Genomic DNA, 26,667 nt, shown 5'->3' on the forward strand with positions numbered 1-26,667 from the left:
TTGGTACAAATTATATTATCTATGTCTCGAGGGTAAATTGCAAAAAGCTCTTTTTATATAAGTGTCTGTTCATCGACCAATCAGAGAGCAGGTTTGTGGTGTACCCAAAGCGACTATTTCCTATTCAAGGGTTTCCTCACCCAGAGAAATCTGGCCTGTTTGAACCTCTCTATAAGATTCAGTTATTTTGCCTAAAAAAAGTCAAAAGTTTCTGTTTTAATGCAGAATTAAACCCTTTATAGTGCAACCTACGTGCAAATTCCTTTGGAAAGCATAGGAATGTCATGGGAAGAGTTTGCCACCTGCTGGACTTGCCTTGGAATAATCTCCTCATTTAAAGGGATAGTTCACTCAAAAATTCAAAAGGAAGATATTTTGAGGTATGTTTGTAACCAAACCGATTATGAGCCGCATTCACTTCTATACGATAAAATAATACTATGAAAGTCAATGAGGCGAATGGTTTGGTTACAAACATCAAAATATCTTCCTTTGTGTTCATTAAAACAAAGAAATTTATACAGGTTTGTAACAACATGAGAGTGAGTAAATGATGACAGAATTTGAATTTTTGGGTGAACTATCCCTTAAAATTTTTGACACTTTTATCCATTTACTTTACAGTACAGCGCTTAGGGACGGTTTCTCGGACAGGGTTTAGATTAATCCAGGACTAGGCCTTAGTTATATTGGGACATTTAAGTAGTTTTTACCAACAAACCTTAAAAACTGGTTTGCATCTTGAACATCACTGAAATATGTTAGTAGTACAAGGTGTTTTAAAATTAAAGCAGCTCAAATGCGCATTTTAGTCTGGGACTAGGATAAGCCCTCTCCAAGAAACTGTCCCATAGAGTTTGACTATCCCGTGCTCTATAGTACAACACATATTGCGTTTTCTACACACAAACATGTTTGTAACAAGTCCAGATGTGGAAAATATGCCATCTGTTACCGTTACATGTGACATTGCTTTGCGCCAGCTTGAGACGAACCATCAAAATCTCATCAAATCTAAAGGTCCCCGTAGGCAGGCGATAACACAACATGTCAGCCCCCTTGAAATCACCTCTGCACCCAGCAGAACGTAGATTGGAAGACGATAATCCCCACGGATGATGGAAAACCGCATTTATGCGACAACGTAATGGAAATGGCCATCTGGCTTACATTTCCCAGCATACCTCCGTTGACGGTCCTGGTGTCTATAAGTGCGCCGCAACATCCCCAGGGCAGCATACTCGGCATAGAGGCCTTGTTTCCCGAACCAGGCCCAGCTGATTAAATACACAAATCCAGCGCGGGTCTGGAGCTCTTCACGAGCTCAGATTAGTCAACACGCTGATTTAAATCAATACTCATTCCGAGCAATTCAACGCAGGGCCAAGTTTTCCCAGCCAGCTGTCAATACGCACGAGTCCCCACGTATCCAATCGCACAGAGGATCTTGTTACCAATACGAGAACTAATGACCCCTTCCGGACCTTTCAAAAGCACACACCATGTACATATGCGTTGCATTTAACATATTCACCTTGCTCTGGTAAAACAAAATTTTGCCCTAGTGAAACACCTGGATGGTCTCATTTGCAGAAATTCTTTGCATATGTGTAGTAAGTGAAGGTGTGGCCTGTCTAATGTACTTTATATAAACAGCAGCATAGACATCCATCGCCAGGGTTAAAGAGGTTTTCATGCACTGGTAATAAGAAATGTCAAGCATTCGCACCAAACATTTATTTTTTCACTCGTAGCAGCCGAACGTGTTCAACTGTGCATGGAGAAAAGAGTAAATAACTACGAAGGCATGCGTCTGGAATTAACAGTCGTACGATTTGAAAAGCATGAATATCTGTCTCGGATCCATTTTCAGAGTTTTAATGCTCGGCATTCTCACAAACGTTGATTTTACATCGATTTAGATCTTTGCATGACCTTACTCAGTCAATATTAAAGATATCATGGGTATATTTTTACAGAATGTACATTATGTAGGATGCAGCCTGATCTCACTTGAATTCGTATATTTTACGAGTTGGCTGACTCGTATGAATTCATATGAAGTTAATCGTGCAAAAAACATACAATTCTCATGAAAATAACAACAATAAAACCCTGCACCTAACCCCAACGTCACAGGGGTCAAGGCAAATCGTACAAAAACGTAAAAATGTCGTCGCATGAATTAATGCGAATTAGCCAACTCGTAAAATATGTACGAATTCTCGTGAGATAGCGTTGGTAGGATGAGTTCATGTAGAAAACAGTAAATCGCAAAAAAATGACTTTAGCTGGGTTTTTACAGTCAGGGTTATAAACAGTAACCCATCCTAGAAGTCATTGTGGTTTACATTACACATGCAGATTTGTGGGATTTTAGTATTTGCAAAGATTTACTAAGCTACAAGGAAGCTATTCAAGTTTCATCCCGTTTGCATTCCAGTTACAACACGGTGTCAACACCACACAAACAAATCAGACAGTCTCCAAAATACAGCATTTGGATACTTAAGCATTGCATTTGATGAGAAAATATCAAATGTGCCAGCTGCAAAACAAATGATGCTTGACCATTTCTAAAAAGAAACTTCCCCCTTTTACACTGGTCTACACATTTGTCGACATCCAAGATACAATGTGTTAATTCTTACATATTTTGATTAGATGAAGTAAAAACTGATAAAGGTGCTGGTTGGCTAAAGTTTAAAACATTTAATGATAAAGATGGATATAATTATCCATACACATGCGAGAATATTTGCCTATATAGACGGTTTTAGCTCTAACAACATAAACAAACTGCTTTCGTGGAACAAACAAAACTTTTGGTTAACTTCTGGTAACCATGAAGAATTAATATATTTTAGAGTCCTTTTAGAGTAATTTTTTTCTGATAACAAGCTAAATAAACAAGCAAGCAAAATAAATAACAAGTAGATTAAAAATCTGACTTTAAGTGCTATAATTGAGTCTCCAGTGCTTCTATCAACCTAGAAAATGTAAAAAAGATCAACCCAGTAACTTAGTTTTGGTAAACCGTTCTCTGCAAGCACGTGAAAAATTAGGTCATTGAAATTTGGCTCCTCTTGTGATGTCAGAAGGGGATCTTATAATAATAATACCGCCTCTTAATCTGCACTATCCAACCACGGCACTGACATTTAGTTTAGAGAAAAAGTAATTGACTAAAACATTAAAAAACATTTTTGCTAGCACCTACAAAGTGGCAATTTTAACATGTTATAATAAATTATCTATATGGTACACCAAATATTTATTTAACATCTTAAAAAAGTATTGTGAAATGGCCCCTTTAAATAATAGCCAAAAACTACCCTGAGCAAATTTTACTGTGTAAATTTAATGTATACAATGTTAACAACAGATCGGCTGCCAAACCTCCCTTCACATAGCAGTGATCCATTATCGCATTCGCTTTTGTTGTTTTCGACAAGGTATTTCAGTTTAGCCACTAGCCAGACCTTTAACTACACAGAGACCGGAAGTTATGTACCCAGACACATTACCGCTTCTGATGAAACCTTCAATAACGGAGGGAGTTTCCGATGATCATGACGCCTCGTCATTTCAATAAAAATTGCACCATATGTAAGTTTATACATTTATTTTCACTTTGAAACTAAATATAAATATCTAACTGTAATATATTGATCTTTTATTACGGAGAATATTTGTCTTGGCCATATCTACGCCTCATACAGTTATGGTGGCTTGTGAACGTGTCATTTCTAAAGTAATTAACTTAAGTCACGTGATATTTTCCCTCAGAAACAATTCAGTCAGTTTGTCACGAAAATGTTACATGAAATAAAAAACTGAATGGAACAATGTGTCATTGATATCAATAAAATTGGTGTTGCATCTTTTTGCAGAAAAGTTAGGGGGCATATCGCACAAAAAAATTATTATTTTGATGCCATTTTTACCTGACGCTGTATCTTGGAAACTGGAGCCAATAATACTTTTAAATTGACCTACTTTCATTTCCTTGTAGAGCATATAAGCCATTTTTTCTATTACTATACACCACTGATCCTAGGTCATTTTAGAACATAACTTACCCAGTTCGCGAGAGCGATGTGAAATAAAACTTCTCCGTATGATTGCTCGATTCGCTCTCGCGGTACTATGACGTCATCTTCTGTTTTACGGTTTTTGCAGCGAATACATCTATTAATGGTGAACATTTGCCACTATTAGACGACCAGAAACGTTTTTGAACAGCAAAATAAATTGTTATATATGATATAAAACCCATAATATTCAAGTTAAATAATGCAAAGACATTGAAACATTTTAAAATAATGACTTCTGTCTAAACTCAGAATTTATCTGCATGTTTTCTTAGTCAGAAATTAGATGAACACATAGATTCAATAAAAAAACCGACATTCACACATCTGAAATGTTATCTTCTCTTTATTCCGCGAAATCAAGGGACAATAACGTACCGAGCGTGAGCGTTTCCGAAGAAATCCAAGCATGACTAATCTTTATCAATGCACTCTGAAATCCTTAAAATGTGTCGGATTACACATGTGCAGTTACTTATGTTACATAGGACAAAAATAACACAATATACATGGCTTCCGTATAGTTTTTTATGCATTTCTCTATCAGGTTAATATCTGTCTTATCTACACATGTGAGGGTTAAAGGCAGGCTGACAAGGAATGCGTTCAGCTTCAGTTTAGCAGGACATGTAAGCCCTAAATTATGACACATAAACAAAAAATACTTTAATTGTTAAAAAAATAAATGACATGGAAAATAAAATGATATGAAAACTTGAAATGAATTTACAGGTAATATACAAACTATTGCACAATGGAGGTATAAAGTACAAACACAGCATAAGAAATTCTAACGAAATGGATAAAAACACAAACTTTTCGTAACGGCAAAATACAAAGTAGGCCTGTTATGTCATTGTAAACAGAGAATAGGCTTCATCTGTAAAGTTACAGTTTTGTTGTAACATACGTTACTGAACTGATACACACTTAGTTTGAAATTAGTGTACTACTAAAATCAAGTAGGCTCGATCCAGGTTGGGTTTCTTGCAAAAAAACACCACTTAATATAGTTTCAATGTAAACTAGGTCCCAAGGACATACACGTTACATGTTTATTAAAATAACACTGTTGAATGTAACACTAACATGACAAACGCTGAAGAGCTATGCGCGCCAAAACACAAGCTGATTTCAACACAAAAACAAAGATGACAAGAGGTTTAAAAACATGACAAAAAGATGACAGGGAAACATCACAGTTGTTCATTTAACAATACACTCACATTTGTGTCCAAAACATTGGACGCCGAGCATTAATAATTTTACCCATAATCATTGACCACATCACACACTCAGGAGTTACTCGCAATGCTATTCAAACATTTTGAGATTGGACACATGTTATAGTACCAGTTATTTGTATGTTTAAAACATTTATATAAAGTATTAAGTAAACTAAATCGTAACGTTTTGAATATTCCAAATACCATCAACAAAACATATCCATAAAGCAGCATCCAATTCACTGATTAAAATTTAGGGATTAGCTTACTGCAAATTACCTAATTACCATAACGTACATTTTTAATCGCGCCAAATGTGCGTAATCGTTCACAAAGTTTGACCTCCTATGTGTTTTATTGAATATCTCACTAATATGATTGTGCTTACAGCTATCACTAAAAGTATTTGATCACATCAATCAATTACATAAATCGGAATTGTGAGGTAACCCCTACGTATCCTGTCTGGGTCCACTCGCGATTTCGCTTTAGATATTCAACGTTACAAGTTTGAACCACCACAGGATTGTGCATCGACTAATCGATTAATTTGTTAGCAATTGCGTATCACCATACCAAATTGCAAATAGCAATAAATCTAAATAGCAAATAGATAAAATTATTTGATCCCTCACATAGGCATCGGCACAACCTAGCTAGATCTTTTATAACACTTCGGGAAATAAAAGTATATCAGTGCAGTCTGCTAAATGTTTTGCTCAAATTGATTCAGGGTACGTTAAAAGAACGTACGTTAAAAGAAACCCAGACACGTTCAGTTTGCTCAAACAGTGCTTTCAAATGACACTTACATATAACAGAGATTCACAATGCGGGTTATTCAGCTTTACGTCACCTCAAGAGTACCTTTCAGACATTTAGTCTGCTAGACGCTGCTGTAATTCCAGTGTGTACCATACTGACTATAGCTAAAGCCAGTAACTTATTATTTAGGCAGACGGTCTTTATCCAAATCGACGTACTGTATGCATACTACAATTGAGTTCAGTTCCCCAGGAGAAACCTGGAATTAAGTGCCTTGCTCGATGATGGTAGGGAGTGTAGTCACAGTAATTCAAGTTGTGGGTCGACCCTTTCTAGGATCGAACCCCATTTAAACTTCACTAACTTGCTTGTGGTTTACTAGTCCCGCCAAATAGAGCGATTTTGAGAAACAGTGGCGATAATGAGATCTATAGACCAACAATGGCCTTAAACATCCATGGCTCACGATTACATTCACACGCATCCACACACACTTCAATAAGCTTTAAATAAACTCCATCTGAGAAACATGCAATGCATGTTAAGTGAATAAGCCGATTCACAAACTAAAGACCGCCCCCCCACACGAACACATCAGGATAGAGGTTTTAATTGTCAAGGACCTGCCAACTTATTTTACGTTCAACTATTCACACACACACACACACACACACACACACACACACACACACACACACACACACACACACACACACACACACACGATGCTGTAGTGTACAGAGAGGGTGGATCCAAGGTGAGGAGGTGGTGAACAATCATGCATTGGACATCTCAGCTTTGCTAAGAGCAATGGCCAGCTCCAGATCTTCCTGTTCCTGCTGTCGAAGTCTCTTTAGCCGCTCTCGTTCCGCCCTTTCGCTTTCTCGCTTTGCCCACTCCATCTGCTGGGCTTCATTCCCAAACTGAGCCGGAAAAACAGGAATACGGCACATTAACACTTATAGGTGCCCTTTTAAATTGGTGTGAATCTTATGGAACTGTATTTGTGATCTGATTGACAACACGAGTGAACAAACTACATGTGCGTTTGTGTGTGCTGTGCAGAGTTTTATAAATTATACAACAAGGCTCACATGCAAAACCCTCTTAGAGCATCTAATGGGGCATACATACCAAACGCGAGTTTAAACGATTTGCACGAGTAGATTACATTCAAAGTCAATGCAAAGACGCGATCAGACGTGTCTTCGAGTGGGGCAATGCGAATGACGCAATATGGGGGGCGCGTTTGCCGCAAAAACACGCAATATTCGCCTCAAACGCGTCTTCGCACAAGTTGAAAATATTTCGCATGACACGAAGTTAAATCCCGCGAGTAATCTAGAGTGAGTAACGCGATGCCCCGCGTTTGGTGTGTTTGGAGCATTAGGGCACCAAACGCGAGTTCAACGATTTGCGCGAGTAGATTACATACAAAGTCACAAAGACGTGATCAGATCGCGTGGGGCGATGCGAATGACGCGAGATGGGTGCCATGAAAACGCGCTATTCGCCTCAAACGCTGCTTCGCCTCAAACGCTGCTTCGCCCAAGTTGAAAATATTCAACTTGAGCGAAAAATTAGCATGACACGAAGTAAAATGAAATCCCGGGAGTAATCTAGAGCGAGTAACGCGATGCCCCGCTTTGGTGTGTACGTAGCATAACATGTTTTGTAAATTTGCATTTTGATTATCTTAATGAATTCTGCCAACAAACAGGTAATTCTGAAAAGACAGAGGCCGGGATTAAGCAGATTTGAAAATAAATTATTTGATGAACGTTTAATACACGCCAAGAGCATTTAGTTAATATCATTATCAAATTTTTGACGGATGTGGCATTTAGCGGCTTTTGCATTTGAGCTCCTCAATTATTTATTAGGGCTGTCAAAAGATTAATCGTGATTAATTGCATAAAAAATAAAAATTTGTATTTGCATAATATATTTGTGTGTAAATATTTTGTATATAAATACACACATAAATGTATACATTTAAGAAAAATGTTATGTATATATATTTTTAATCTACCGGTATATATAATAAAAAATAAATAAATAAATATATTCACACACGCACACGTAAAAGTTTCATAGATACATACATGCATGTGTGTGTATTTATATATACAAAATAATTACACACAGTGCACACACACACAAACACACATACACACACATATTTAAAACAAACTTTTATTTTGTATGCAATTAATCGTGATTAATTTTTAACTTTAAAAATTACTATATAAAATACAAATATATGGGCTGCCAAAAGATTAATCGCGATTAATTGCATACAAAATAAAAGTTTGAATTTGCATAATATATTGTGTGTTTATTGTGTGTAATTATTTTGTATATATAAATACACACATACATGTATACATTTAAGAAAAATGTTATGTATGTATGTATTTTTTAATCTATATATAATAGAAAATATATCAAAATCTCAATAAATAAATAAATAAATAAATAACTTTTATTGTGTATGCGATTAATTGCGATTAATCTTTCAAAAACCCTAATATTTTAATTTAATATACTACTTTTTAGCCACAGTGTATATATAAATTATCAATATAAGTGAAATTCTGCTAGGTCCATCACAATGATTGGATAATTTAATTATTTTCATCACATCGCAGACCACATTTACATGCACAATGTTTCGGATTACATATTATTAACCCTATTAAGTGTAGCGTTAACAAGTTAACCTTACTGCCAATGCATAGCTAAATTTTTCAATTCATTATGCTATTGTGTGGACAGAATGAGAATTTAGCTAAATTAACAAAAACAGAGCGCTATTGGGAAATTGTGTTTACGTAAAAATGGTAACTGACGTAGATTGTGATAATTACAATAGCATGCACGGTTGATATTTTAAATTATTTGCAACGCTATTCTGTGGCCTTGTTTATTGATTGCAAAAAAATTAAAAAGTTTAGATTCCCACATTTTCATACGGATCTTACCTTATTACGCTCAGTTCCTGCAAGAGAGGAATGGATTACAAAAAACACACAAAAGAGATTTACACCAAACCATCCACCCAACTGTAACCACACCCACACACACAAACACAGATGCTGATTGGACACCAACAGACCACTACCACCGATGAATCATGATGGACCTTTTTAATTGGTCGCTAATAGCGAATTATGTCATGGACAGGAAAATGAACATGCATTGATTTCGTGCAAGAAAGACAATGACAGAGGAAAGACATTACAAAGCTTTTCATTGATTGCTAATTGTGTACAATGATATATAGGCTCCTAACATATGCAAATATAACATGCACACTAAAGCTGACTGCAAGCAAATGGATGCATTGCTAAACCATCCTGGCGGATCAAAAAATGTTTTATTTAAAGCTAAATTAATACTATCATATGGTATACCACGAAATATTATAGTTTTAGTGAGAAAGCATGTTAACTTTTTTTTATTAAAATAGTAATTATAATCAAGAGGTGGTTTAGCAGGTCCATTGCACCCGAGTCGAGCACAGCGATAATAAGCACAGAGGGCAGGCTGAAGGAAGATGATGCTACATCAAACACAGTGACTCAATGACCAAGCGGCTTTGCAGTATGGCAGCACTGGCGCTTCGACTGAACTCATGCTGAGATCAATCACAGCCTGTACGCTGAGTAGTGATACTGATGTTTCCCATGTCGATCAATCGGCCCTAATCCGTTTAAAGTCTTTTGACGTCTTTTGAAGTACGCCTGTCATGTAGTGAATACTTCTAAAATTCTAATACAGCTGTTAAAGGGAAATGCGAGTTTCACATCTTCTTTCAGAATGTGTAAACACGAGGCTTAAATGGTACACTTAGCAGAAGATGCTTCAACTTAGATTATGTCGAAATAAATGATGATTATGCTTTTTCCGTTATCGCTTGTGAACGTGTGAGCAAACTAAAACCCCAAAACAAAACATTTCTTAAGTGAAAACTGATAAGGAATCAGTGAGAACCACATGTGTGAAGGGGAGGTAGATAGAGGGTTTTCACTGAAATGAATTATAGAGAAAGATAAAAAGAGGAAGGGGCCTGGGGAAGAAAAGAAAAAGTATAAAAAAGATCAAGAAGAAAGAAAGAAAAATAAAGGAAAAGTTAAAAAGCAATAGAGAGAAAGAATGACAGAGGATCAGAGGGAAAATGGGAGGTGGCTGGGGAAAGAAAGAAACACAGAAATGAAACAAGTGGAAAAGAAAGGCTGGAAAAAGGAAGGATGGTAGGAAAGGAGAAAGAGAGGGAGGACCTGAGAAGCAAAGAAAGAAAGAGAGGATGTGAACAATGTAGGGAGTGAGGGAAAGAAAGAAAAGGGATGGAGGAAAGAAAGAAAGAAAGAGAGGAAGCTGACTGGAGGGAGTGAGGGAAAGAGGGAGGAATGGAAGTGATGGAAAGAAAGAAAAAGGGATGGAGGAAAGAAATAAAGTGGACTGGGGAAATGAGGGAAAGAAGGAGGAAAGGAAAGAAAGACAATTAGAGAGAGAGGAACAGAGGAAGTGATGTAAAGAAAGAGGGATGGGGTAAGGAAAGAAAGAGAGGAAGTGGATTGGAAGGAGTGCGGAAAAAAAGGAGGAAAGGAAAGAAAGACAAATAGAGGGATAAGACCAAGGGAGTGATGTAAAGAAAGAAGGAATAAAGAAAGAGGGATGGGGGGACTGAGCGAAAGGAGGAGGAAAGAAAGAGAAATAGAGTAAAAGGACCAGAGGGAGCGATGTAAAGAAAGAGGTATAGAGGCAAGGAAAGAAAGATGGCAAGTGGACTGGAGGGAGTGAGGGAAAGAAAGAAAGAGGGATGGATGGATGGAAGAAAAGAGAGAAAGTGGGCTGGAGTGAGGGAAAGAAGGAGTAAAGGAAAGAAAGAAAAACAGAGGGAGAGGACCAGCAGGAGCGATGTAAAGGAAAAGAAGGGGGATGGAGGGAAGGAAAGAAAAAGAGGAAGTGGATTAGAGGGAGTGAGGAAAAGGAGGAAAGGAAAGAAAGACAAACTGAGGTAGAAGACCAAGCGAGTGATGTTAAAAAAAAGAGGATTGAAGGGAAGGAAAGAAAGAAAGAAGGATAGAGTGAGTGAGCGAAAGGAGGAGGAAAGAAAGAGAAATAGAGGGAAAGGACCAGAGGGAGCGATGGAAAGAAAGAGAGATGTAGGGAAGGAAAAAAAGACAAATGGAGGCAGAAGACCAGAGGGAACGATGAAAGAAAGATCGAAAGATGGATGGATGGAAGAAAAGAGAGAAGTGGACTGGGTTGAGGGAAAGAAGGAGGAAAAGAAAGTAAGACAAATAGAGGGAGAGAACCAGAGGGAGCGGTGGAAAGAAAAAAAATAGGGATGTAGGGAAGGGAAGAAAGATATGAAGTGGACTCGAGGGAGTGAGGGAAAGGATGAAAGGAACGAAAGACAAATAGAGGGAGAAGTCCAGAGGGAGCGATGTAAAGAAAGAGGGATGGAGGGTAGGAAAGAAAGATAGGAAGTAGACTGGAGAGAGTGAGGGAAAGGAGGGAAGGAACGAAAGACAAACAGAGGAAGAAGACCAGAGGGCGCAATGGAAAGAAAGAAAAATGGAAAGAAAGAAAGAGGGATGTAGGGAAGCAAGGAAAGAGAGAAAGAAAGGAAGTGGACTGGAGTGAGGGAAAGGAGGAAAGGAAAGAAAGACAAATAGAGGGTGAGGACCAGAGGGAACGATGAAAGAACGAAAGAAAAAGGGATGGATGGAAGAAAAGAGAGAAGTGGACTGGATTGAGGGAAAGAAGGAGGAAAGGAAAGAAAGACAAATAGAGGGAGAGAACTAGAGGGAGCGATGGAAAGAAAAAAAGAGGGATGTAGGGAAGGAAAGAAAGATATGAAGTGGACTGGAGGGAGTGAGGGAAAGGAGGGAAGGAACGAAAGACAAACAGAGGAAGTTTCCCTCACTCCCCCAGTCCACTTCCTTTCTTTCTCTCTTTCCTTCCTTCCCTCCATCCCCCTTTTTTTCTTTCCATTTTTCTTTTTTTCTATGCTCTCTCTGGTCCTCTTCCTCTATTTGTCTTTCTTTTCTTTCCTCCTTTCCCTCACTCCCCCAGTCCACTTCCTTTCTTTCTCTCTTTCCTTGCTTCCCTCCATCCCTCTTTCTTTCTTTCCATTTTTCTTTCTTTCCTTTGCGCCCTCTGGTATTGGAGGAGTAAAGGAAAGAAAGACAAATAGAGGCAGAAGACCAGAGGGAGCTATGGAAAGAAAGAAAGAGGGATATAGGGAAGGAAAGAAAGATAGGAAGTGGACTGGAGGGAGTGAAGGAAAGAAGAAGGAAAGGAACGAAAGACAAATAGAGGGAGAAGACCAGAGGGAGTGATGTTTTTTAAACGTTTAAATGGGCCAGATAAAGGGTTAATAATGCAAAAATACTGACATTGGCACATATATTCTTCTATTAACACTGATTTAGTTTTGTTGACTACCTGTTTACAATCAAATAGTGACATATAATGCTTTAATACTACGTAACATCTTGTTTTGAATTTATATTCAAACCTCATGTTCTTTACACTACTGCATAAAAGCTAAAAAAGAAAAAAAATCTCACAAAACACAGAAAACAGCAAGAAGCAGCATTAGCTTAGCCCAAAGCTCTTGGAAACACCAAGTGCGACTGCTCCTCGTCCCACAAGCCCATGCAAGGTGCTGAGCAATACGACAGATGACATCATAGCCACGTGCGCCACAAACAACCGTCAAAGCGGCTGAGAGAGAGCAGTGATGTCTGCCTGGTAGATTAGGGGCTTATTATCCGAAATTTTCTGTGCGTTGGTTGAGAGTTAATCACAGATGGACTGCAAGACATGGAGAAAATTAATGAGTAGCCGGCACAAGGCGACAGACTCAACGAAGCCAATGGAGAGGTCTGATCTAGGACAACTCGCTGATGATCGCTAGAAAGCATTTTTTGTTTGTTTCTCGTATTTTTGGAAAGGAACATGTGGTTCGGACAAGAGAAGAGTATCACTATGCTCAACTTACAGAGCTGAAGTCTGCAAAACCCAATGTAGAGTCTTTAGAGGCTTTACTTGAAGCAGGTGGACCAAATGGGTCTTTGCCACTAAACGGATCTCCCTTTTTACTCTGAAACGGATCGCCGGGGTCGCTGCCGAAGGGCTGGAAGGGATCCGCCGTCTTGGGTGAATCTGTGGGTCCGGGGACGTTTACTGGAGTGCTCTTACCTGGAGAAATTTGAATGCAATAATATACAAAATTACATTAAACAAATGCACCACACTAAAGTAAGCAGCAATAAAACTTTTTTAGGGGCAGTCCCTATAATGCAACATAATGAAGTTGGTTGCTCGAGGGGAACGATGGCGATGGTTCATTAAATCGTTGAATCTGCAACCTTTCGTTTATAAACTCAGATGTTTAACCACACAGCCACTTCACCCCTGAACCTTGTAACAAAACGTGGGAAAGCATTTTAGCATATACCCACATTTACCGTTCGAAATACTAAATATCTAGCTTTATGTAACTTTATATTTAATATAATGTATGCCTTTGACGAACACAGAAGTGACATAGAGTGCATTCAAGGTATACATTTTATCCTGGGATTTTATAATTTTGCACTTTTTTGCCTCTCTATCGCCATCTCAGTTTGAAACATACAATTGCAGGTTACTTTACGCATTATTTTTACATAGGTTGATGTCCCATCTGACATTTGCCGCAATATCGTACCTGGAAGCACAAATTATAAATCGTTATTATGAACTTTCTATTGTGAATCAGTAGGCCTCATTGAAACGCGCATATGGTCGTTCCCAGTTTTTTTTTTTTGGCTATTTGTACTTTTAGGACTATTTTTTAAATTCTTTAATTTTACTTGTAACTTGAGTAAAAATGAAGAGTTTGGTTCCAAAACGCGATAAACGGCATTTAAAAAAAAAAAGTTAACGCCAAAATCAGTATTGTATTTGGTCAGTATTAAAAAGTAAATTCTTAATTTTATGCAAAATCCGATGATTCGCCGTCTTATTCTGTCATCTTTATTTTTTTTTCAAAACGCGACAAACGCCAGTCCTCTTTCTCTGAAGAATGCAATAAATCTGCTTAACCAATCACAGTGCACCATTCCACACATTGTAAACAATCACACAGAATCCTAGTTTTTCTCATCTACTTTGTACTTGTTATCGACAAACATACAAAAACTAAATAGTAATTTTGATGGCATTGATAAACCTGTGGTGCTTTTCTGTGGCGGGAAGAAACGTAAGCCATCAAAATCAAATAAATTACGCTAGGGGCACTCGGGCGATGGAAAAATGTCGGACCAAAACATTTTACAACTGATCGCTGTCAAAAAAAGTTCAAGTTTTTTGATTAATACCATTAATGTTTATTTTTTAAATCAGTGTAAACCACTAGTCAACTAAATAAATATAACATGGCAAAGATGAATGCACATTTATAATGTTGATTCAATAGATTTATAGCATTTTGAAAAAAAAGAACTTTCATTTTGCAGATTTTTTTAATAATAATTTAAATTTTGTATGTTATTATAACCTAAAGATGCTATTTGAAAGTTTGTAACAGAAAAAAGTGGTTTTCATCTTGTCACTTGCTTTATGTAGAAAACAAATTTTTACCGAAATGAGTCAAAATGGATCTATTGCACTTTGGAACCAAACTCTTCAAATTAAGCCAAGTAATCTACTTCGCTACTTTAAATATCACATTATTGACACATTCATAAAATTATTGAAACCTATCTGATCTAATACAAATGCCAGACAACACCGTAAAAAACATCACGTATATCTGAAATAGTTATAAGATGTAAACACTGGCTAATCATTTTTAAACAAATTCGTGAATGATTGGACATGGAAACTAGTGCTGGACTAAGATTAATCGAGATTAATCGCATACAAAATAAAAATTTATTTTTGCCATAATATATGAGTGTGTGCTGTGTGTAATCATTATGTATATATAAATACACACACATTTATGTATGTATTTAAGAAAAATTTACATGTGTATATTTATCTATTTATTTATATTTTTATATATTCTATATATTTAAAAAAATTATATATAAATAAAAAAAATCTGAAATGAATATATGTGTGTGTGTGTGTGTGTGTGTGTGGTTAAATATACATAATAATTACACACAGTACACACACATATATCAAGCAAAAATTCACTTTTATTTTGTATGCAATTAATCGCGATTAATCTTTGCCAAGCACTATTTAAAACGAAAACTTTTAAACTTTTTTAAAACCACCTACTTACAAACATCTTACTACTGGCGTCAGCTTAAAATAGCATTGTGCAGGGTCGTCATGTCACCAAAAATAAAACAAATTCGCCCAAAATCCAATACTTTAATTAATATGTTACCCCAATATAAATGTTTTGTTTTTTATTTATCATATAAAATAGTTATACAGTACACACGCAATTAGTCTCATATATTTATACATTTGTAATAGTGTGTAAATACACTTGACATTTATCAAAATGGACGTGAGTGGTGGCTACGATCAAATTATGGGTGCTATTTACCATGTAAATAGAGTCACTTTCTGTGTTTGCCTTATATAAATAAAAAATAAAACATTATGGGTGTAATATTCAAATTATTCGCAAGTTTTTATCCACCACATTTATCAAGGTATGATCATTTTTTCATACAATCATACAAATGTTTCATTAATCACACCCTGAACCCTGTCATAAAAGAATGCATATTTTTTTTGTACACTTTAAACCAAATAAAGTTACAGGCTGCCGCTTTAAAAAACACTGTTTCGTTGTGGATGTCATCTGGTAAAATTTCTCCACAAGCTCAACCAAAGAACCCACTGGTGGTTGAAGTTCATGTGATGCGATAACTATCTCCAAAATCGAATGCAAAATTGCATAGACATCTCTTTCCCACACACACCCAACCAGTGCACTTTGTCTTACAGGAAAACAATCGCAACCTAACTTATAATAAAAATTTGTGCAAGTAGAAGCTGTCGAGGACGTTCAGAAAGATGCTTATGCATTTTTTCTCGCACCATTTGCAAGACTGGCATTCTCTTACTCGTGAGAACTATGAACGGGGTGCTGGTTCCTCTAAAGGTGTTAACCGCATATTCAATAGGGCTGTTATTTATACCAGACCAGCAATCAGTTTCTTTCTGTCAGTACACGGAATTATAAACCGCAATGTAAAACTCCACCCTGCCGAGGGGAAAAAGCAGTGCTGTTCAATAAAGTGGCATTAACAACGAATGCATAATTTTTCCATTGAAAAACAAACCTTTAAGCTAACACAAAAAAATATTTACTTTACTATTCCTTTTAAAAATGGAGATCAGTCACAAAACGATTTGCAAACACTATTGCATATGCATGTTTACCTTTAAAATTTACTTTTGTAACCCATCACACTTAAACGTAAACACATCACTGCGATTATATAAACTAAACACCAACTTATTATCTCAAAAGCCGCATTCGACAGATAAAAAAGCTGTTTTGGAAAAAAGGTAAAACCTGAAATATGTGAAACACTCGGTTGTGGCATCTAGGCCACACTACCCACTAAAGCGTGTAAACACACACACAGGAAGTGGAGATGGGTGTGTATTTGTGCACATCATACTGGCAAGTGCAAGCTAACCGCAGATCATCGAAGCATGTCAGATATACTACCCTAAAAACACCAAGCAAACCTTTCTCGCTAACCTCCATACCCAACTTCAAACCTTTGTTATACCAGGAAAGCACTCCCTTGTTTTCAAGGAGTGCCAAAAAGTGAGCTGCACAGATTCGACTGACGAACGCACGGAGGAAGCGGAGGAGGTTTCATTTTCTCACAGTCACAAATGTTTTATCATTTTAAAGGGATACGAATGTAAACCCTAATTTGAACTCGTATTATCAATCTGTGGTGATTTTTTTTGTAAAACGCGTAACCTAACATCTTATCAGGGGTTTTTACCATAACCTTACATTTCCTGTTGACAAGATGAACCAGGATGTATGAAATGTCAATGTGGACAATTAAAACTCTTGTTTGACCTGTAGCACGAGCCGTGTGTTTTCTACGTGTGGGGAAACGTGTGAGCTGAGGTCAACATATTTTTTGCAAAAAGCTGTTATGCTTTCACAACAGCCGATGTAAAGATATCCATAAATGCGAAGAACAAAGATATCCAAATTATGCACTTTCATGTTGGCGGTTTAACCTCGTTTTGTCTTGATTAGAGATCTCCAAGTTTTTGTGAGCAAGGGCGACCACAATGTGTAAAATAATTTGGAGGGCTCCTTTTTTTGATATAGTCTACTTAAAGCTTTTTTATTTTACTTGTTGATATTTTTAATCATTGTTTTAACATAAATAAGGGCGGCCAAGCTAATATAAAAAATATATAAAAATTGAGGCTATTAATAGAACTCACAGACTCTGTGCGGGACAACAACTGTGCAATTGTTAACTTTTTTAAAGGATTAGTTCATTTTCTTAAAAAAAAAATCCAGATAATTTACACACCACCATGTCATCCAAAACTGATGTCTTTCTTTGTTCGGTCGAGAAGAAATTATGTTTTTTGAGAAAAACATTCTAGGATTTTTCTCATTTTAATGGACTTTAATGGACCCCAACACTTAACAGTTTTAATGCAGTTTAAAATTGCAGTTTCAAAGGACTCTTAACGATCTCAAAGAGGCATAAGGGTCTTATCTAGCGAAACGATTGGCATTTTTACAAGAAAAGTAAAAAATATGCACTTTAAAACCACAACTTCTTGTCTGTCTCCGGTCCTGTAATGGCCAGCGCGACCTTACGTAATTGCGTAATGACGTGGATAGGTCACGTGTTACATATATGAAACGCACATTTGAGGACCATTTTAAACAATAAACTGACACAAAGACATTAATTAGTATCATTCCAGATACAACAACGTCGAAACGGTCCTCTTTATCCACACTTGTAAACACTGGGTTGTAGTTTTGGATACGTCATCCGTGACCTCTTGACGTGATGACGTATTGCGTGAGGTCGCGCTGGCGCGTCACAGGACCGGAGATAGACGAGAAGTTGTGGTTTAAAAGTGCATTTTTTTTTCTTGTCAAAAATGACAATTGTTTCGCTAGATAAGACCCTTATGCCTCGTTTGAGATCATTTAGAGTTCCTTTGAAACTGCAATTTTAAACTTATAAGTGTTGGGGTCCATTAAAGTCCATTAAAATGAGAAAAATCCTGGAATGTTTTTCTCAAAAAACATAATTTCTTCTCGACTGAACAAAGAAAGATATCAACATTTTGGATGACATGGTAGTGAGTAAATTATCTGGATTTTTTTTTTTTAAGAAAATTGACTAATCCTTTAACCAGACAAAAGTTAAACAACTTGTATGGTTACATATGCATAAAAAGGTCAAAAAAGTAATTGGTTTGTTTGTAGGCCTTAAGATAAAAGTGAAATACTTACCGCTGGGTGGTTTGGGCCGTGGCGGTATGGTTTTTTTGGGCGGTAGGGCCGGCATGTCTTGCGTTCGGCTGAAGGGGTCATCGACAAAGCCCTACGTTGAACCACACAGGAAAATTGGTGTGCCATTATAAGTGCAAAAGCCACAAATTATGATGGCACAATCAAAACCACATCTTAGGCCCTGTTTATACCAGGTATTAAGATGCGATTTGGGGAAAAACATTGTGCTGGGTACATCACATTAGATCAATAGGTGGTAGAGAGTAGGCAGTCTTTTGTAGCTGTTCGAACTAAATGCTCTTAATGTGGTCGAAAGTGGATGAGCTCAAAAGGTTTTACACCCTGTTGACACCTGCATGTAGCATCATCCGCTTGTGATTCGATCGACCAAAATGCATCTTAATACCAGGTGTAAACAGTTTCTTACAACTGTCGTGCTGTTGAAAATGAACTCAAAAATGTGTTTGCTACCTTTGACATTTGGCTGAAGTCTGCGAATCCGCTGTTACTGCCGAAGGAACTGCTTCCGAATGGATCCAAAGTACCAAAGAAATCGGCTAATGACACACCAAACAATAAAACTTTCAGTATTTCTGTATGAATGTTTACTTGAATCACCTATAAGGAACATAAACAATGTATCTTCACAGTTTTGAGATGATTTAACATTTTTATTATACATAAAACTAGCATGAAATTGAATTTGTTTAGACTTAGGACCCTGTGTGCATCTAGAGAAGGAACCAAAATATCAAGTTTACATTTAAACATGCTTTTAACAGAGCCATTCATTTCAAGAATTCAAACCACACCATTCAAACTAATCGGAGTTGTTTTGCTTTCTATCTGTTTTTTTACTCTTCTACAACCCACGGGTTTAGAAAAAACTTGTCGAGCGTTTCCTGGCACTGCCTCGGTTTCAAACAGAGCTGCAGTCGACTCTGCATTACCGAAACAGCAGAGGAATCTCACGTCCCCCGTGTTGCCAAAGGCAGAGTGTCCGCTGCAGCATGGGAACTATTTTGTCAGCTTATTCACACGTTTTCTCTCACAACACTCATTGGTCTTCAGAAAAAACCAAGAGTGTCGCCAACGGGCAGGAGGTGTGAAAATATCGCCCTGCTTGAACGTGGGTGTTTGCATAGCTTAGTAGCTTTGTCTATTTTAGCTGACGCCAGATCAGTCAAAAAGTTATTTTGCCTGCTCATATGCTCAACATCTTCAAAAATATAAAGCAGAAAGATTACCTTGGCCTTTTGGTTTGGGACTGGTGGAGCTAAACGGGTCATTTCCCGGGAAGTGATGAGCCTACGGTGAAATGAGATGGTTGAGAATTACACTTTAAAATGTTATACACAAATTTGGCCTCCTTTTTACCTTGGAGGGAAGAGTGGCACTTTTGCTAAAAGGATCGGAGTTGGTGAAAGGGTCTGGCTTGGAGGGCTTCTTGAAGAAATCTTCCGAGGACGTCCTGAATGGGTCGGACTCTTTAAAAGGATCTCCTCCGAATGGATCTGAAAGAATTTATAGCTTTATGTAACTGAACTAGGGAAAAAAACTAGAATCAGCTGCTCTAGAGAGCCCAGGGACATTTAAATATCATCATTTACATGATATCATCGTCTATCTTTAGCACATGTGTCAAACAAAGCAGGTGTGGAACTGAAAGTCTCATTTATTACTAAGGGGGAACTGTGCAAGTTCACTAAACACAATGTTCACCACCAATTAAAATTAGCGTGCATTCAAAGGGTTAAAGTCCATGTAAAGTTTGATATTAAAGGGATAGTTCATCCAAAAATGAAAATGTTGTCATTATTTATTTACCCTTATGTTGTTCTAAGCCTGTATGAGTGTTTTTTATAATGATGAACACAAAAGAAGATATTTTGATAAATGATGGCAAGCACACAGCCGACAATACCCATATGGTGCTTTTCCATTGCATAGTACCCCACGGTTTGGGTCAGGTCGGGTCAGCTCACCTCACTTTGGCTTGGTTAGCTTTCCATCGAGTTTAGTATCACATCGGAGTGAGAGGGATTATAGGCGTGTCGTTATATTTGCGCTGCCACTGCTGTGACATCATGCAAGTGAGAGCGTTGTTGTACATTCCCATACATTCATTTAATTCGCCACGAAATTAAAATTGACCACCACAAATTAATGTTTGCACCTCGCATTTATCACTACCTCTGTCTCACATCACAGTTTCTGTACAAACACCCATGGCGTCGGTGGACGCGCTCCGCCGAGCCTCATTTAAGTTGCATGTAAGCATATATGCGGACGTGCACGTCGCGAATGTGCCGCCACAAACTGCAAGTCTGGAAAAAAAATTATGGTGTTAATGATTCTCAACCTGTGGATGTTTTTCATAGCTTAAAGGGAGTTTGGGAACTTACAGTAAAGCACAGACGACAACAAGTTTACTCGAGACAGCGCAAGCTAGCATGAAGGTAAAGCTAATCTTTTACATTATAGCGATGATGCTGGTAGTGACGATTATCTCAGACCAATTAGTATACTATAGTGTTTTTGTGTCACGTTTTGGTATCAGCTCGTGTTGCTTGGAACCCCAACCGAGGTGGTACTAAAAAAATATCGGGGAATGCACCCAATGGAAAAGCCCCCAAAAGTAAGCTGACCTGACCCAAACCAAACCAAACCGTGGGATACTATGCAATGAAGAATCGCCAATTAAATTCCATCAGATTTGTTTTTTTCTACTATGGAAGTCAATGGTTACAATCAGCTGTGTGCTTACCATCATTTATCAAAATATCTACATTTGTGTTCATCAGAAAAAAGAAACTCATACGGGTGAAAAAAATTATGACAAAATTTTAATTTTTGGGTGAACTATCCCTTTAAATGTGCTCCAGGTTTGTGAGATCACAGAAAAAATTGATTATAACCACCCATTTTTGAATATTTAAATTTTGTCACCCAATTTTGAATTGAAATGAATATAAACCCGCTAAATAAATGAAATGAGTCAAACACTGGGGGCGTGTCCGCTGTCGATGCTGAAACCACGCCCACTCTCAAAGATGCCATCTCTTTCGACTTTCAAATACCACTACAACCTGAATGGATGCTCGCGTTTGTGTTAGGGGCGGGATTGTTTTCGCCCCGCCCAAATAATCACAATCATAGAAATGTGGGGAAAAATTGTGTAACTCCAAAATTCAGTACTACATAGTTCAGTCTTTGCAACATGTTTTTTCTGTGTTCATAAACAGTGAAAGTACTTTAAACAGACTTTAATGACATTAATATCAAAAACAGCCACGTAACACATTTTAAGACTTTCTCATAGGCTATAAGTTACATGCATGATCTAATGTATTCAGATGTATAAAATACCTGCAACGGTGGAGGTCTGCTTTGAGAAAGGGTCGTTCTGGAAAGGATCACCTACAGCAGAACACAAACACTGAGATTAGTACGGTAGCCATCACCCATGCCTAAAAATTAACCTGAATCGCCAATAAGCATTAATTTGAATAAAATAGGAAAGTACTGACTTCTGAGCACTGTCATGACTCAATTAAGGATGTGCTCAATGACATTTTCAAAACCGACTAGCGGTTGGGTTGAAAAGCCTGTGTATTATGTCGGTGTAGGGTCAAATCCAGATCCCAGACCCTATTATGCTTCTACAGTATATAAATCAGAGCATTCAATGTAAATATGTTCATCTTAATGATATCTATAAACTGATGTCCTCCAAAATATTGACAGAATTCAAAACGGATCAATTTTTATGATCATATCATATTCCAGGCTGGGTAAACTAAACGCCATTGGCTATTAAAAAGGGGGAGGGGCCAGACAATATGTCCAGTCCTAACTTCCTTTTCAGTGTCAATGTATCGGACAAAGCTGCACATTTCAAAACACTTTACCTTTAAATGGGTCTGTTTTAAAAGGGTCCTCAGACTGGAATGGGTCTGTGTGCATCTCCTGAGGGGCGCTGTTGAACACAGTGGTCTTCACCTTGAAGGGGTCCTCCTGTATCCAGTAAAAACAAACAGTTATTATCCAAAAATGTTTCTGTTTGCACTGACTTGAGGCCTGAATAAGACGAGGTTTTGCCAAGTGGTGCTCGACACGCAAGATTAATTCCAGCCCGGAGTTATTTTGTGTCATGGCTGACTTTTCACAGTTTTTATTTTTTAAGAAAAAAATCTCATCATATTAATTTTATAGTTTAGCGCGCCAACAGTCGAACCTGTCACGCAGAAAATAATGTTTAAGAAACAGCCACTAATTTTGCCAAAAACTCACAGCTTTGGAAAAAAAACATTTGTAATGGTAACCTTTGACTTTAAATTTCAACAATTTTGTGCAGTTTTTCAGCTATTCGTTCCAAACAGCAACCACAACATAGGAAGCTCTGTTGAAAGTGTTGGGTTTCCAAATTGCACCTTTGCATGCGAGGCATGAATGAGAAAGAAAAGCAAGCTGGGATTTCCTTCAGAAACCAAAGAATGTCAACAGGAATACATCACAATCTCTTCTCGTAGTCAGCAATCGTTCAAGTTCACCACTGTTCAGAAACGCTAAGGTTATGGAGCTTATGTTAGGAAAACTATTTCAAAGTGTGTAAGTTTGAGACTATAATACAGTCATAAAGAAACTGAAAAAAAAGAAACCTGTTCCTGTAACATTACACAAAGAAACATTTTCTCTGATATCTGATGTCTAAAACTTTAACACGTACAAATTATAATGACGACTATACTAACGTTCAAACCACCGGAGAATAACGTTATATTAATGCAGTATTGTCACAAAACATTTACCTTTAGCAGCATTAACTAATGTCGTAGATTTCCTTTAAAAAAAAGCTTTTGCAATTGTTTACGTCATTGAACGTGTTTTTGAAAAGCTGTCATTAAGAACACAACCTCGGCCAAAAATTGTGGCGAACCCCTATGCTAGTGCTTCCTGTCATCGTTTCCATTCAGAGATAAGAAGAATGCTATCTAATGGTTAGGATGTAAACAACAGCAATGAATCATGTGTGGTTTTTATTTAAAGGGGACATATCATGAAAATCTGACTTTTCCATGTTTAAGTGCTATAATTGGGTCGCCAGTGCTTGTATCAACCTAGAAAATGTGAAAAAGATCAACCCAGTAACTTAGTTTTGGCAAACCATTCTCTGCAAGCATGTGAAAAATAGGTCATTGAAGTTTGGCTCCCCTTGTGATGTAAGAAGGGGATAATACCGCCCCTTAATCTGCACTATCCAACCACAGCACTGCCATTTAGTGCCGAGATCGACTAATTTGAATTTAAAAGGACATAGAAAAAAAACCCACATTTTTACTCACACCTACAACGAGGCAATTTAAACATGTTATAATAAATTATCTATATGGTATTTTGAGCTGAAACGTCACATGCGTTTTCTGGGGAGATTTATTTGACATCTTAAAAAAGTCTTGTAAAATGTCCCCTTTAAATTATTATTTTGTTTTGAGAATCGACACAGCATTGCAAAAAAATAAAATAAAATATTGCAATACTCGCATGTACAGATATTTTCAAAGGTGAAAAGATGTCAAAGGTTTATTGTTCGTTAATTGGAAAGAAAAAAATCACTCCCAAAGTGATCCCAACAATCGATTGTTGTATTTTTATTGTTATAGTGGTGGCGTGACCTGCTATTCTTTTTAATTTAGTACAGTTTTCAAAAGTATTTTTATTATCCATAGTGTGAATGACCCTTTACAGTGTGAATGTTATCTATGTTGACTTGAATACCACATACAGTATTACTATTCAGAAGCGAGATTGTTATTGTCAAAAAGTTAAAGAAATATTCAATTTTCTTAAAAGAAAAATCCAGATAATTTACTCACCACCATGTCATCCAAAACGTTGATGTCTTTCTTTGTTCAGTCGAGAAGAAATTATGTTTTTTGAGGAAAACATTGCAGGATTTTTCTCATTTTAATGGACTTTAATAGAGCCCAACATTTAATACTTAACTCAACACTTAACAGTTTTTTTCAACAGAGTTTCAAAGGACTCTAAACGATCCCAAACGAGGCATAAGGGTCTTATCTAGCGAAAAGATTGTCATTTTTGTATAAGAAAAATAAAAAATATCCACTTTTAAACCACAACTTCTCGTCTAGATCAGGTCGTGATTCGTGATGTGACCCCATGCAATACGTCATGACGTCAAGAGGTCACAGAAGACGAACGCGAAACTCCGCCCCAGTGTTTACAAATGTGTTGAAAGAGGACCGTTCCTACGTTGTTGTATGCCAACTGATACTAATTCGTTTTATATATGTAACACGTGACCTCCCTACATCACTACGCATTTACGTTAGGTTGCGCTGGATCAGACCTAGATGAAAAGTTGTGGTTTAAAAGAGCATATTTTTTATTTTTCTTGTCAAAAATAACAATCGTTTTGCTAGATAAGACCCTAATGCCTCGTTTGGGATCGTTTATAGTCCTTTGAAACTCCGTTGAAAAAAACTGTTAAGTGTTGAGTTAAGTATTAAATGTTGGGCTCTATTAAAGTCCATTAAAATGAGAAAAATCCTGCAATGTTTTCCTCAAAAAACATTATTTCTTCTCGACTGAACAAAGAAAGACATCAACATTTTGGATGACATGGTGGTGAGTAAATTATCTGGATTTTTCTTTTAAGAAAATGGAATATTCCTTTTACTGTTTAAATACATTACCATCTCAGAGGAAATTGATTTATAATTAACAGGTTTGCATAAAATGTCAATGCTGCACCTTTTTTTAGCTGCACCTACACTCACTTAGTATGCATACTACCCCAACATATAAAAAAACGAGCTGTATATAAGGGCCTGTATGATATTATTAACATCCTATCTTTATCTAAAACAACCATCAGTAACCATGCAACACACGCTGTAACAAACTGGTTGCTCTGATGTCCGTTTCAACCATCATATCCACCTAAATATAGCTGTTGAGCACGTGTAAAGCTAATTGTACATCACAAAAGTTGCGCTCTCACCATGGCCCCGAATCCTCCGTTCTCCTTCTCTGGGAAGCCTTCGCTCATGTCGGCCAGGTTGGTCATGCTGCCCCCGTGAGTCCCATTCAGGGTGCTGCTGTACTGCTCGATACTCTTGCTGATCTCGTGCTGGCTGTCCTGAATTTGAGACAGTTTGCTGCGAGCCTGCACAGATGGGATGAAAAGATTAGAAAGACTCTACTTTGTTTCTGGACGTTTTTAGGTAAAACTTGTTTTAAGGTTCATTAGAAACCATATTTGCATGAAGGTATTTGACATGAAGATTTTCTGATGTTTATCGCCCCCTACTAAAAACACAAGGTAATGCATTCTCAGTCTTCTGAAGACATGATATTTTACAAACCATAACAAAAGCTTAAATTATGTAAATATCATTGCATGGTAAGACTTAAGAGTCTACTTTTGCGCTCCATTAAATAAAAAATAGCATTTAAAGGATTTGTTAATTTTCTTTAAAAAAAAATCCAGATATTTACTCACCATCATGTCATCCAAAATGTTGATGTCTTTCTTTGTTCAGTCAAGAAGAAATTTAGTTTTTTAAGGAAAACATTCCAGGATTTTTCTCATTTTAATGGACTTTAATGGACCCCAACATTTAACAGTTTTAATGTAGTTTAAAATTGCAGTTTCAAAGGACTCTAAACGATCTCAAACGAGGCATAAGTGTCTTATCTAGCAAAACGATTGTCTTTTTTGGCAAGAAAAATAAAAAATATACACTTTTAAACCACAACTTCTCATCTTCCTCCGGCTGTGTGACGAGCCAGCGCGACCTCACGTAATTGCGTAATGACGTCGAAAGGTCATGCACATTTGAAAACCATTTAAAACCATAAACTGACACAGAATTTAATTAGTATCATTCCACATACAACAACGTCAGAACGGTCGTCTTTCTCCACACTTGTAAACACTGGGGCGTAGTTTTGCATACGTCATCCGTGACCTCTTGACGTGATGACGTATTGCGTGAGGTCACAGGACCGGAGATAGACGAGAAGTTGTGGTTTAAACGTGCATATTTTTTATTTT

At 37.2% G+C, this 26,667-nt stretch overlaps 1 protein-coding gene across 6 annotated transcripts in view; it reads right to left on the reverse strand.

The window, feature by feature from the left end:
- Positions 1–4,424: 4,424 nt before the first annotated feature.
- eps15l1a (epidermal growth factor receptor pathway substrate 15-like 1a) overlaps positions 4,425–26,667 on the reverse strand; it is a 33,090-nt gene continuing 10,847 nt past the window's right edge. For 2 of the 6 annotated variants that reach the window (XM_065244902.2, XM_065244887.2), the window contains 9 exons: positions 25,612–25,776; positions 22,496–22,601; positions 21,954–22,004; positions 19,962–20,098; positions 19,832–19,892; positions 19,056–19,141; positions 18,585–18,675; positions 13,104–13,303; positions 4,425–7,008 (listed from right to left, as the gene is read on the reverse strand). In XM_065244902.2, coding sequence (XP_065100974.1) covers positions 6,862–7,008; positions 13,104–13,303; positions 18,585–18,675; positions 19,056–19,141; positions 19,832–19,892; positions 19,962–20,098; positions 21,954–22,004; positions 22,496–22,601; positions 25,612–25,776 — 1,044 coding nt within the window. In that variant the 3' untranslated portion in view covers positions 4,425–6,861. Of the gene's footprint in view, positions 7,009–9,069; positions 9,087–12,200; positions 12,917–13,103; positions 13,304–18,584; positions 18,676–19,055; positions 19,142–19,831; positions 19,893–19,961; positions 20,099–21,953; positions 22,005–22,495; positions 22,602–25,611; positions 25,777–26,667 lie in introns of those variants that run through there. The other 4 variants (XM_065244893.2, XM_065244910.2, XM_065244918.2 and 1 more) reach the window with 4 other exon arrangements.

This window comes from Paramisgurnus dabryanus, chromosome 24 (genome assembly GCF_030506205.2).
Source record: "Paramisgurnus dabryanus chromosome 24, PD_genome_1.1, whole genome shotgun sequence".
NCBI lineage: Eukaryota > Metazoa > Chordata > Actinopteri > Cypriniformes > Cobitidae > Paramisgurnus > Paramisgurnus dabryanus.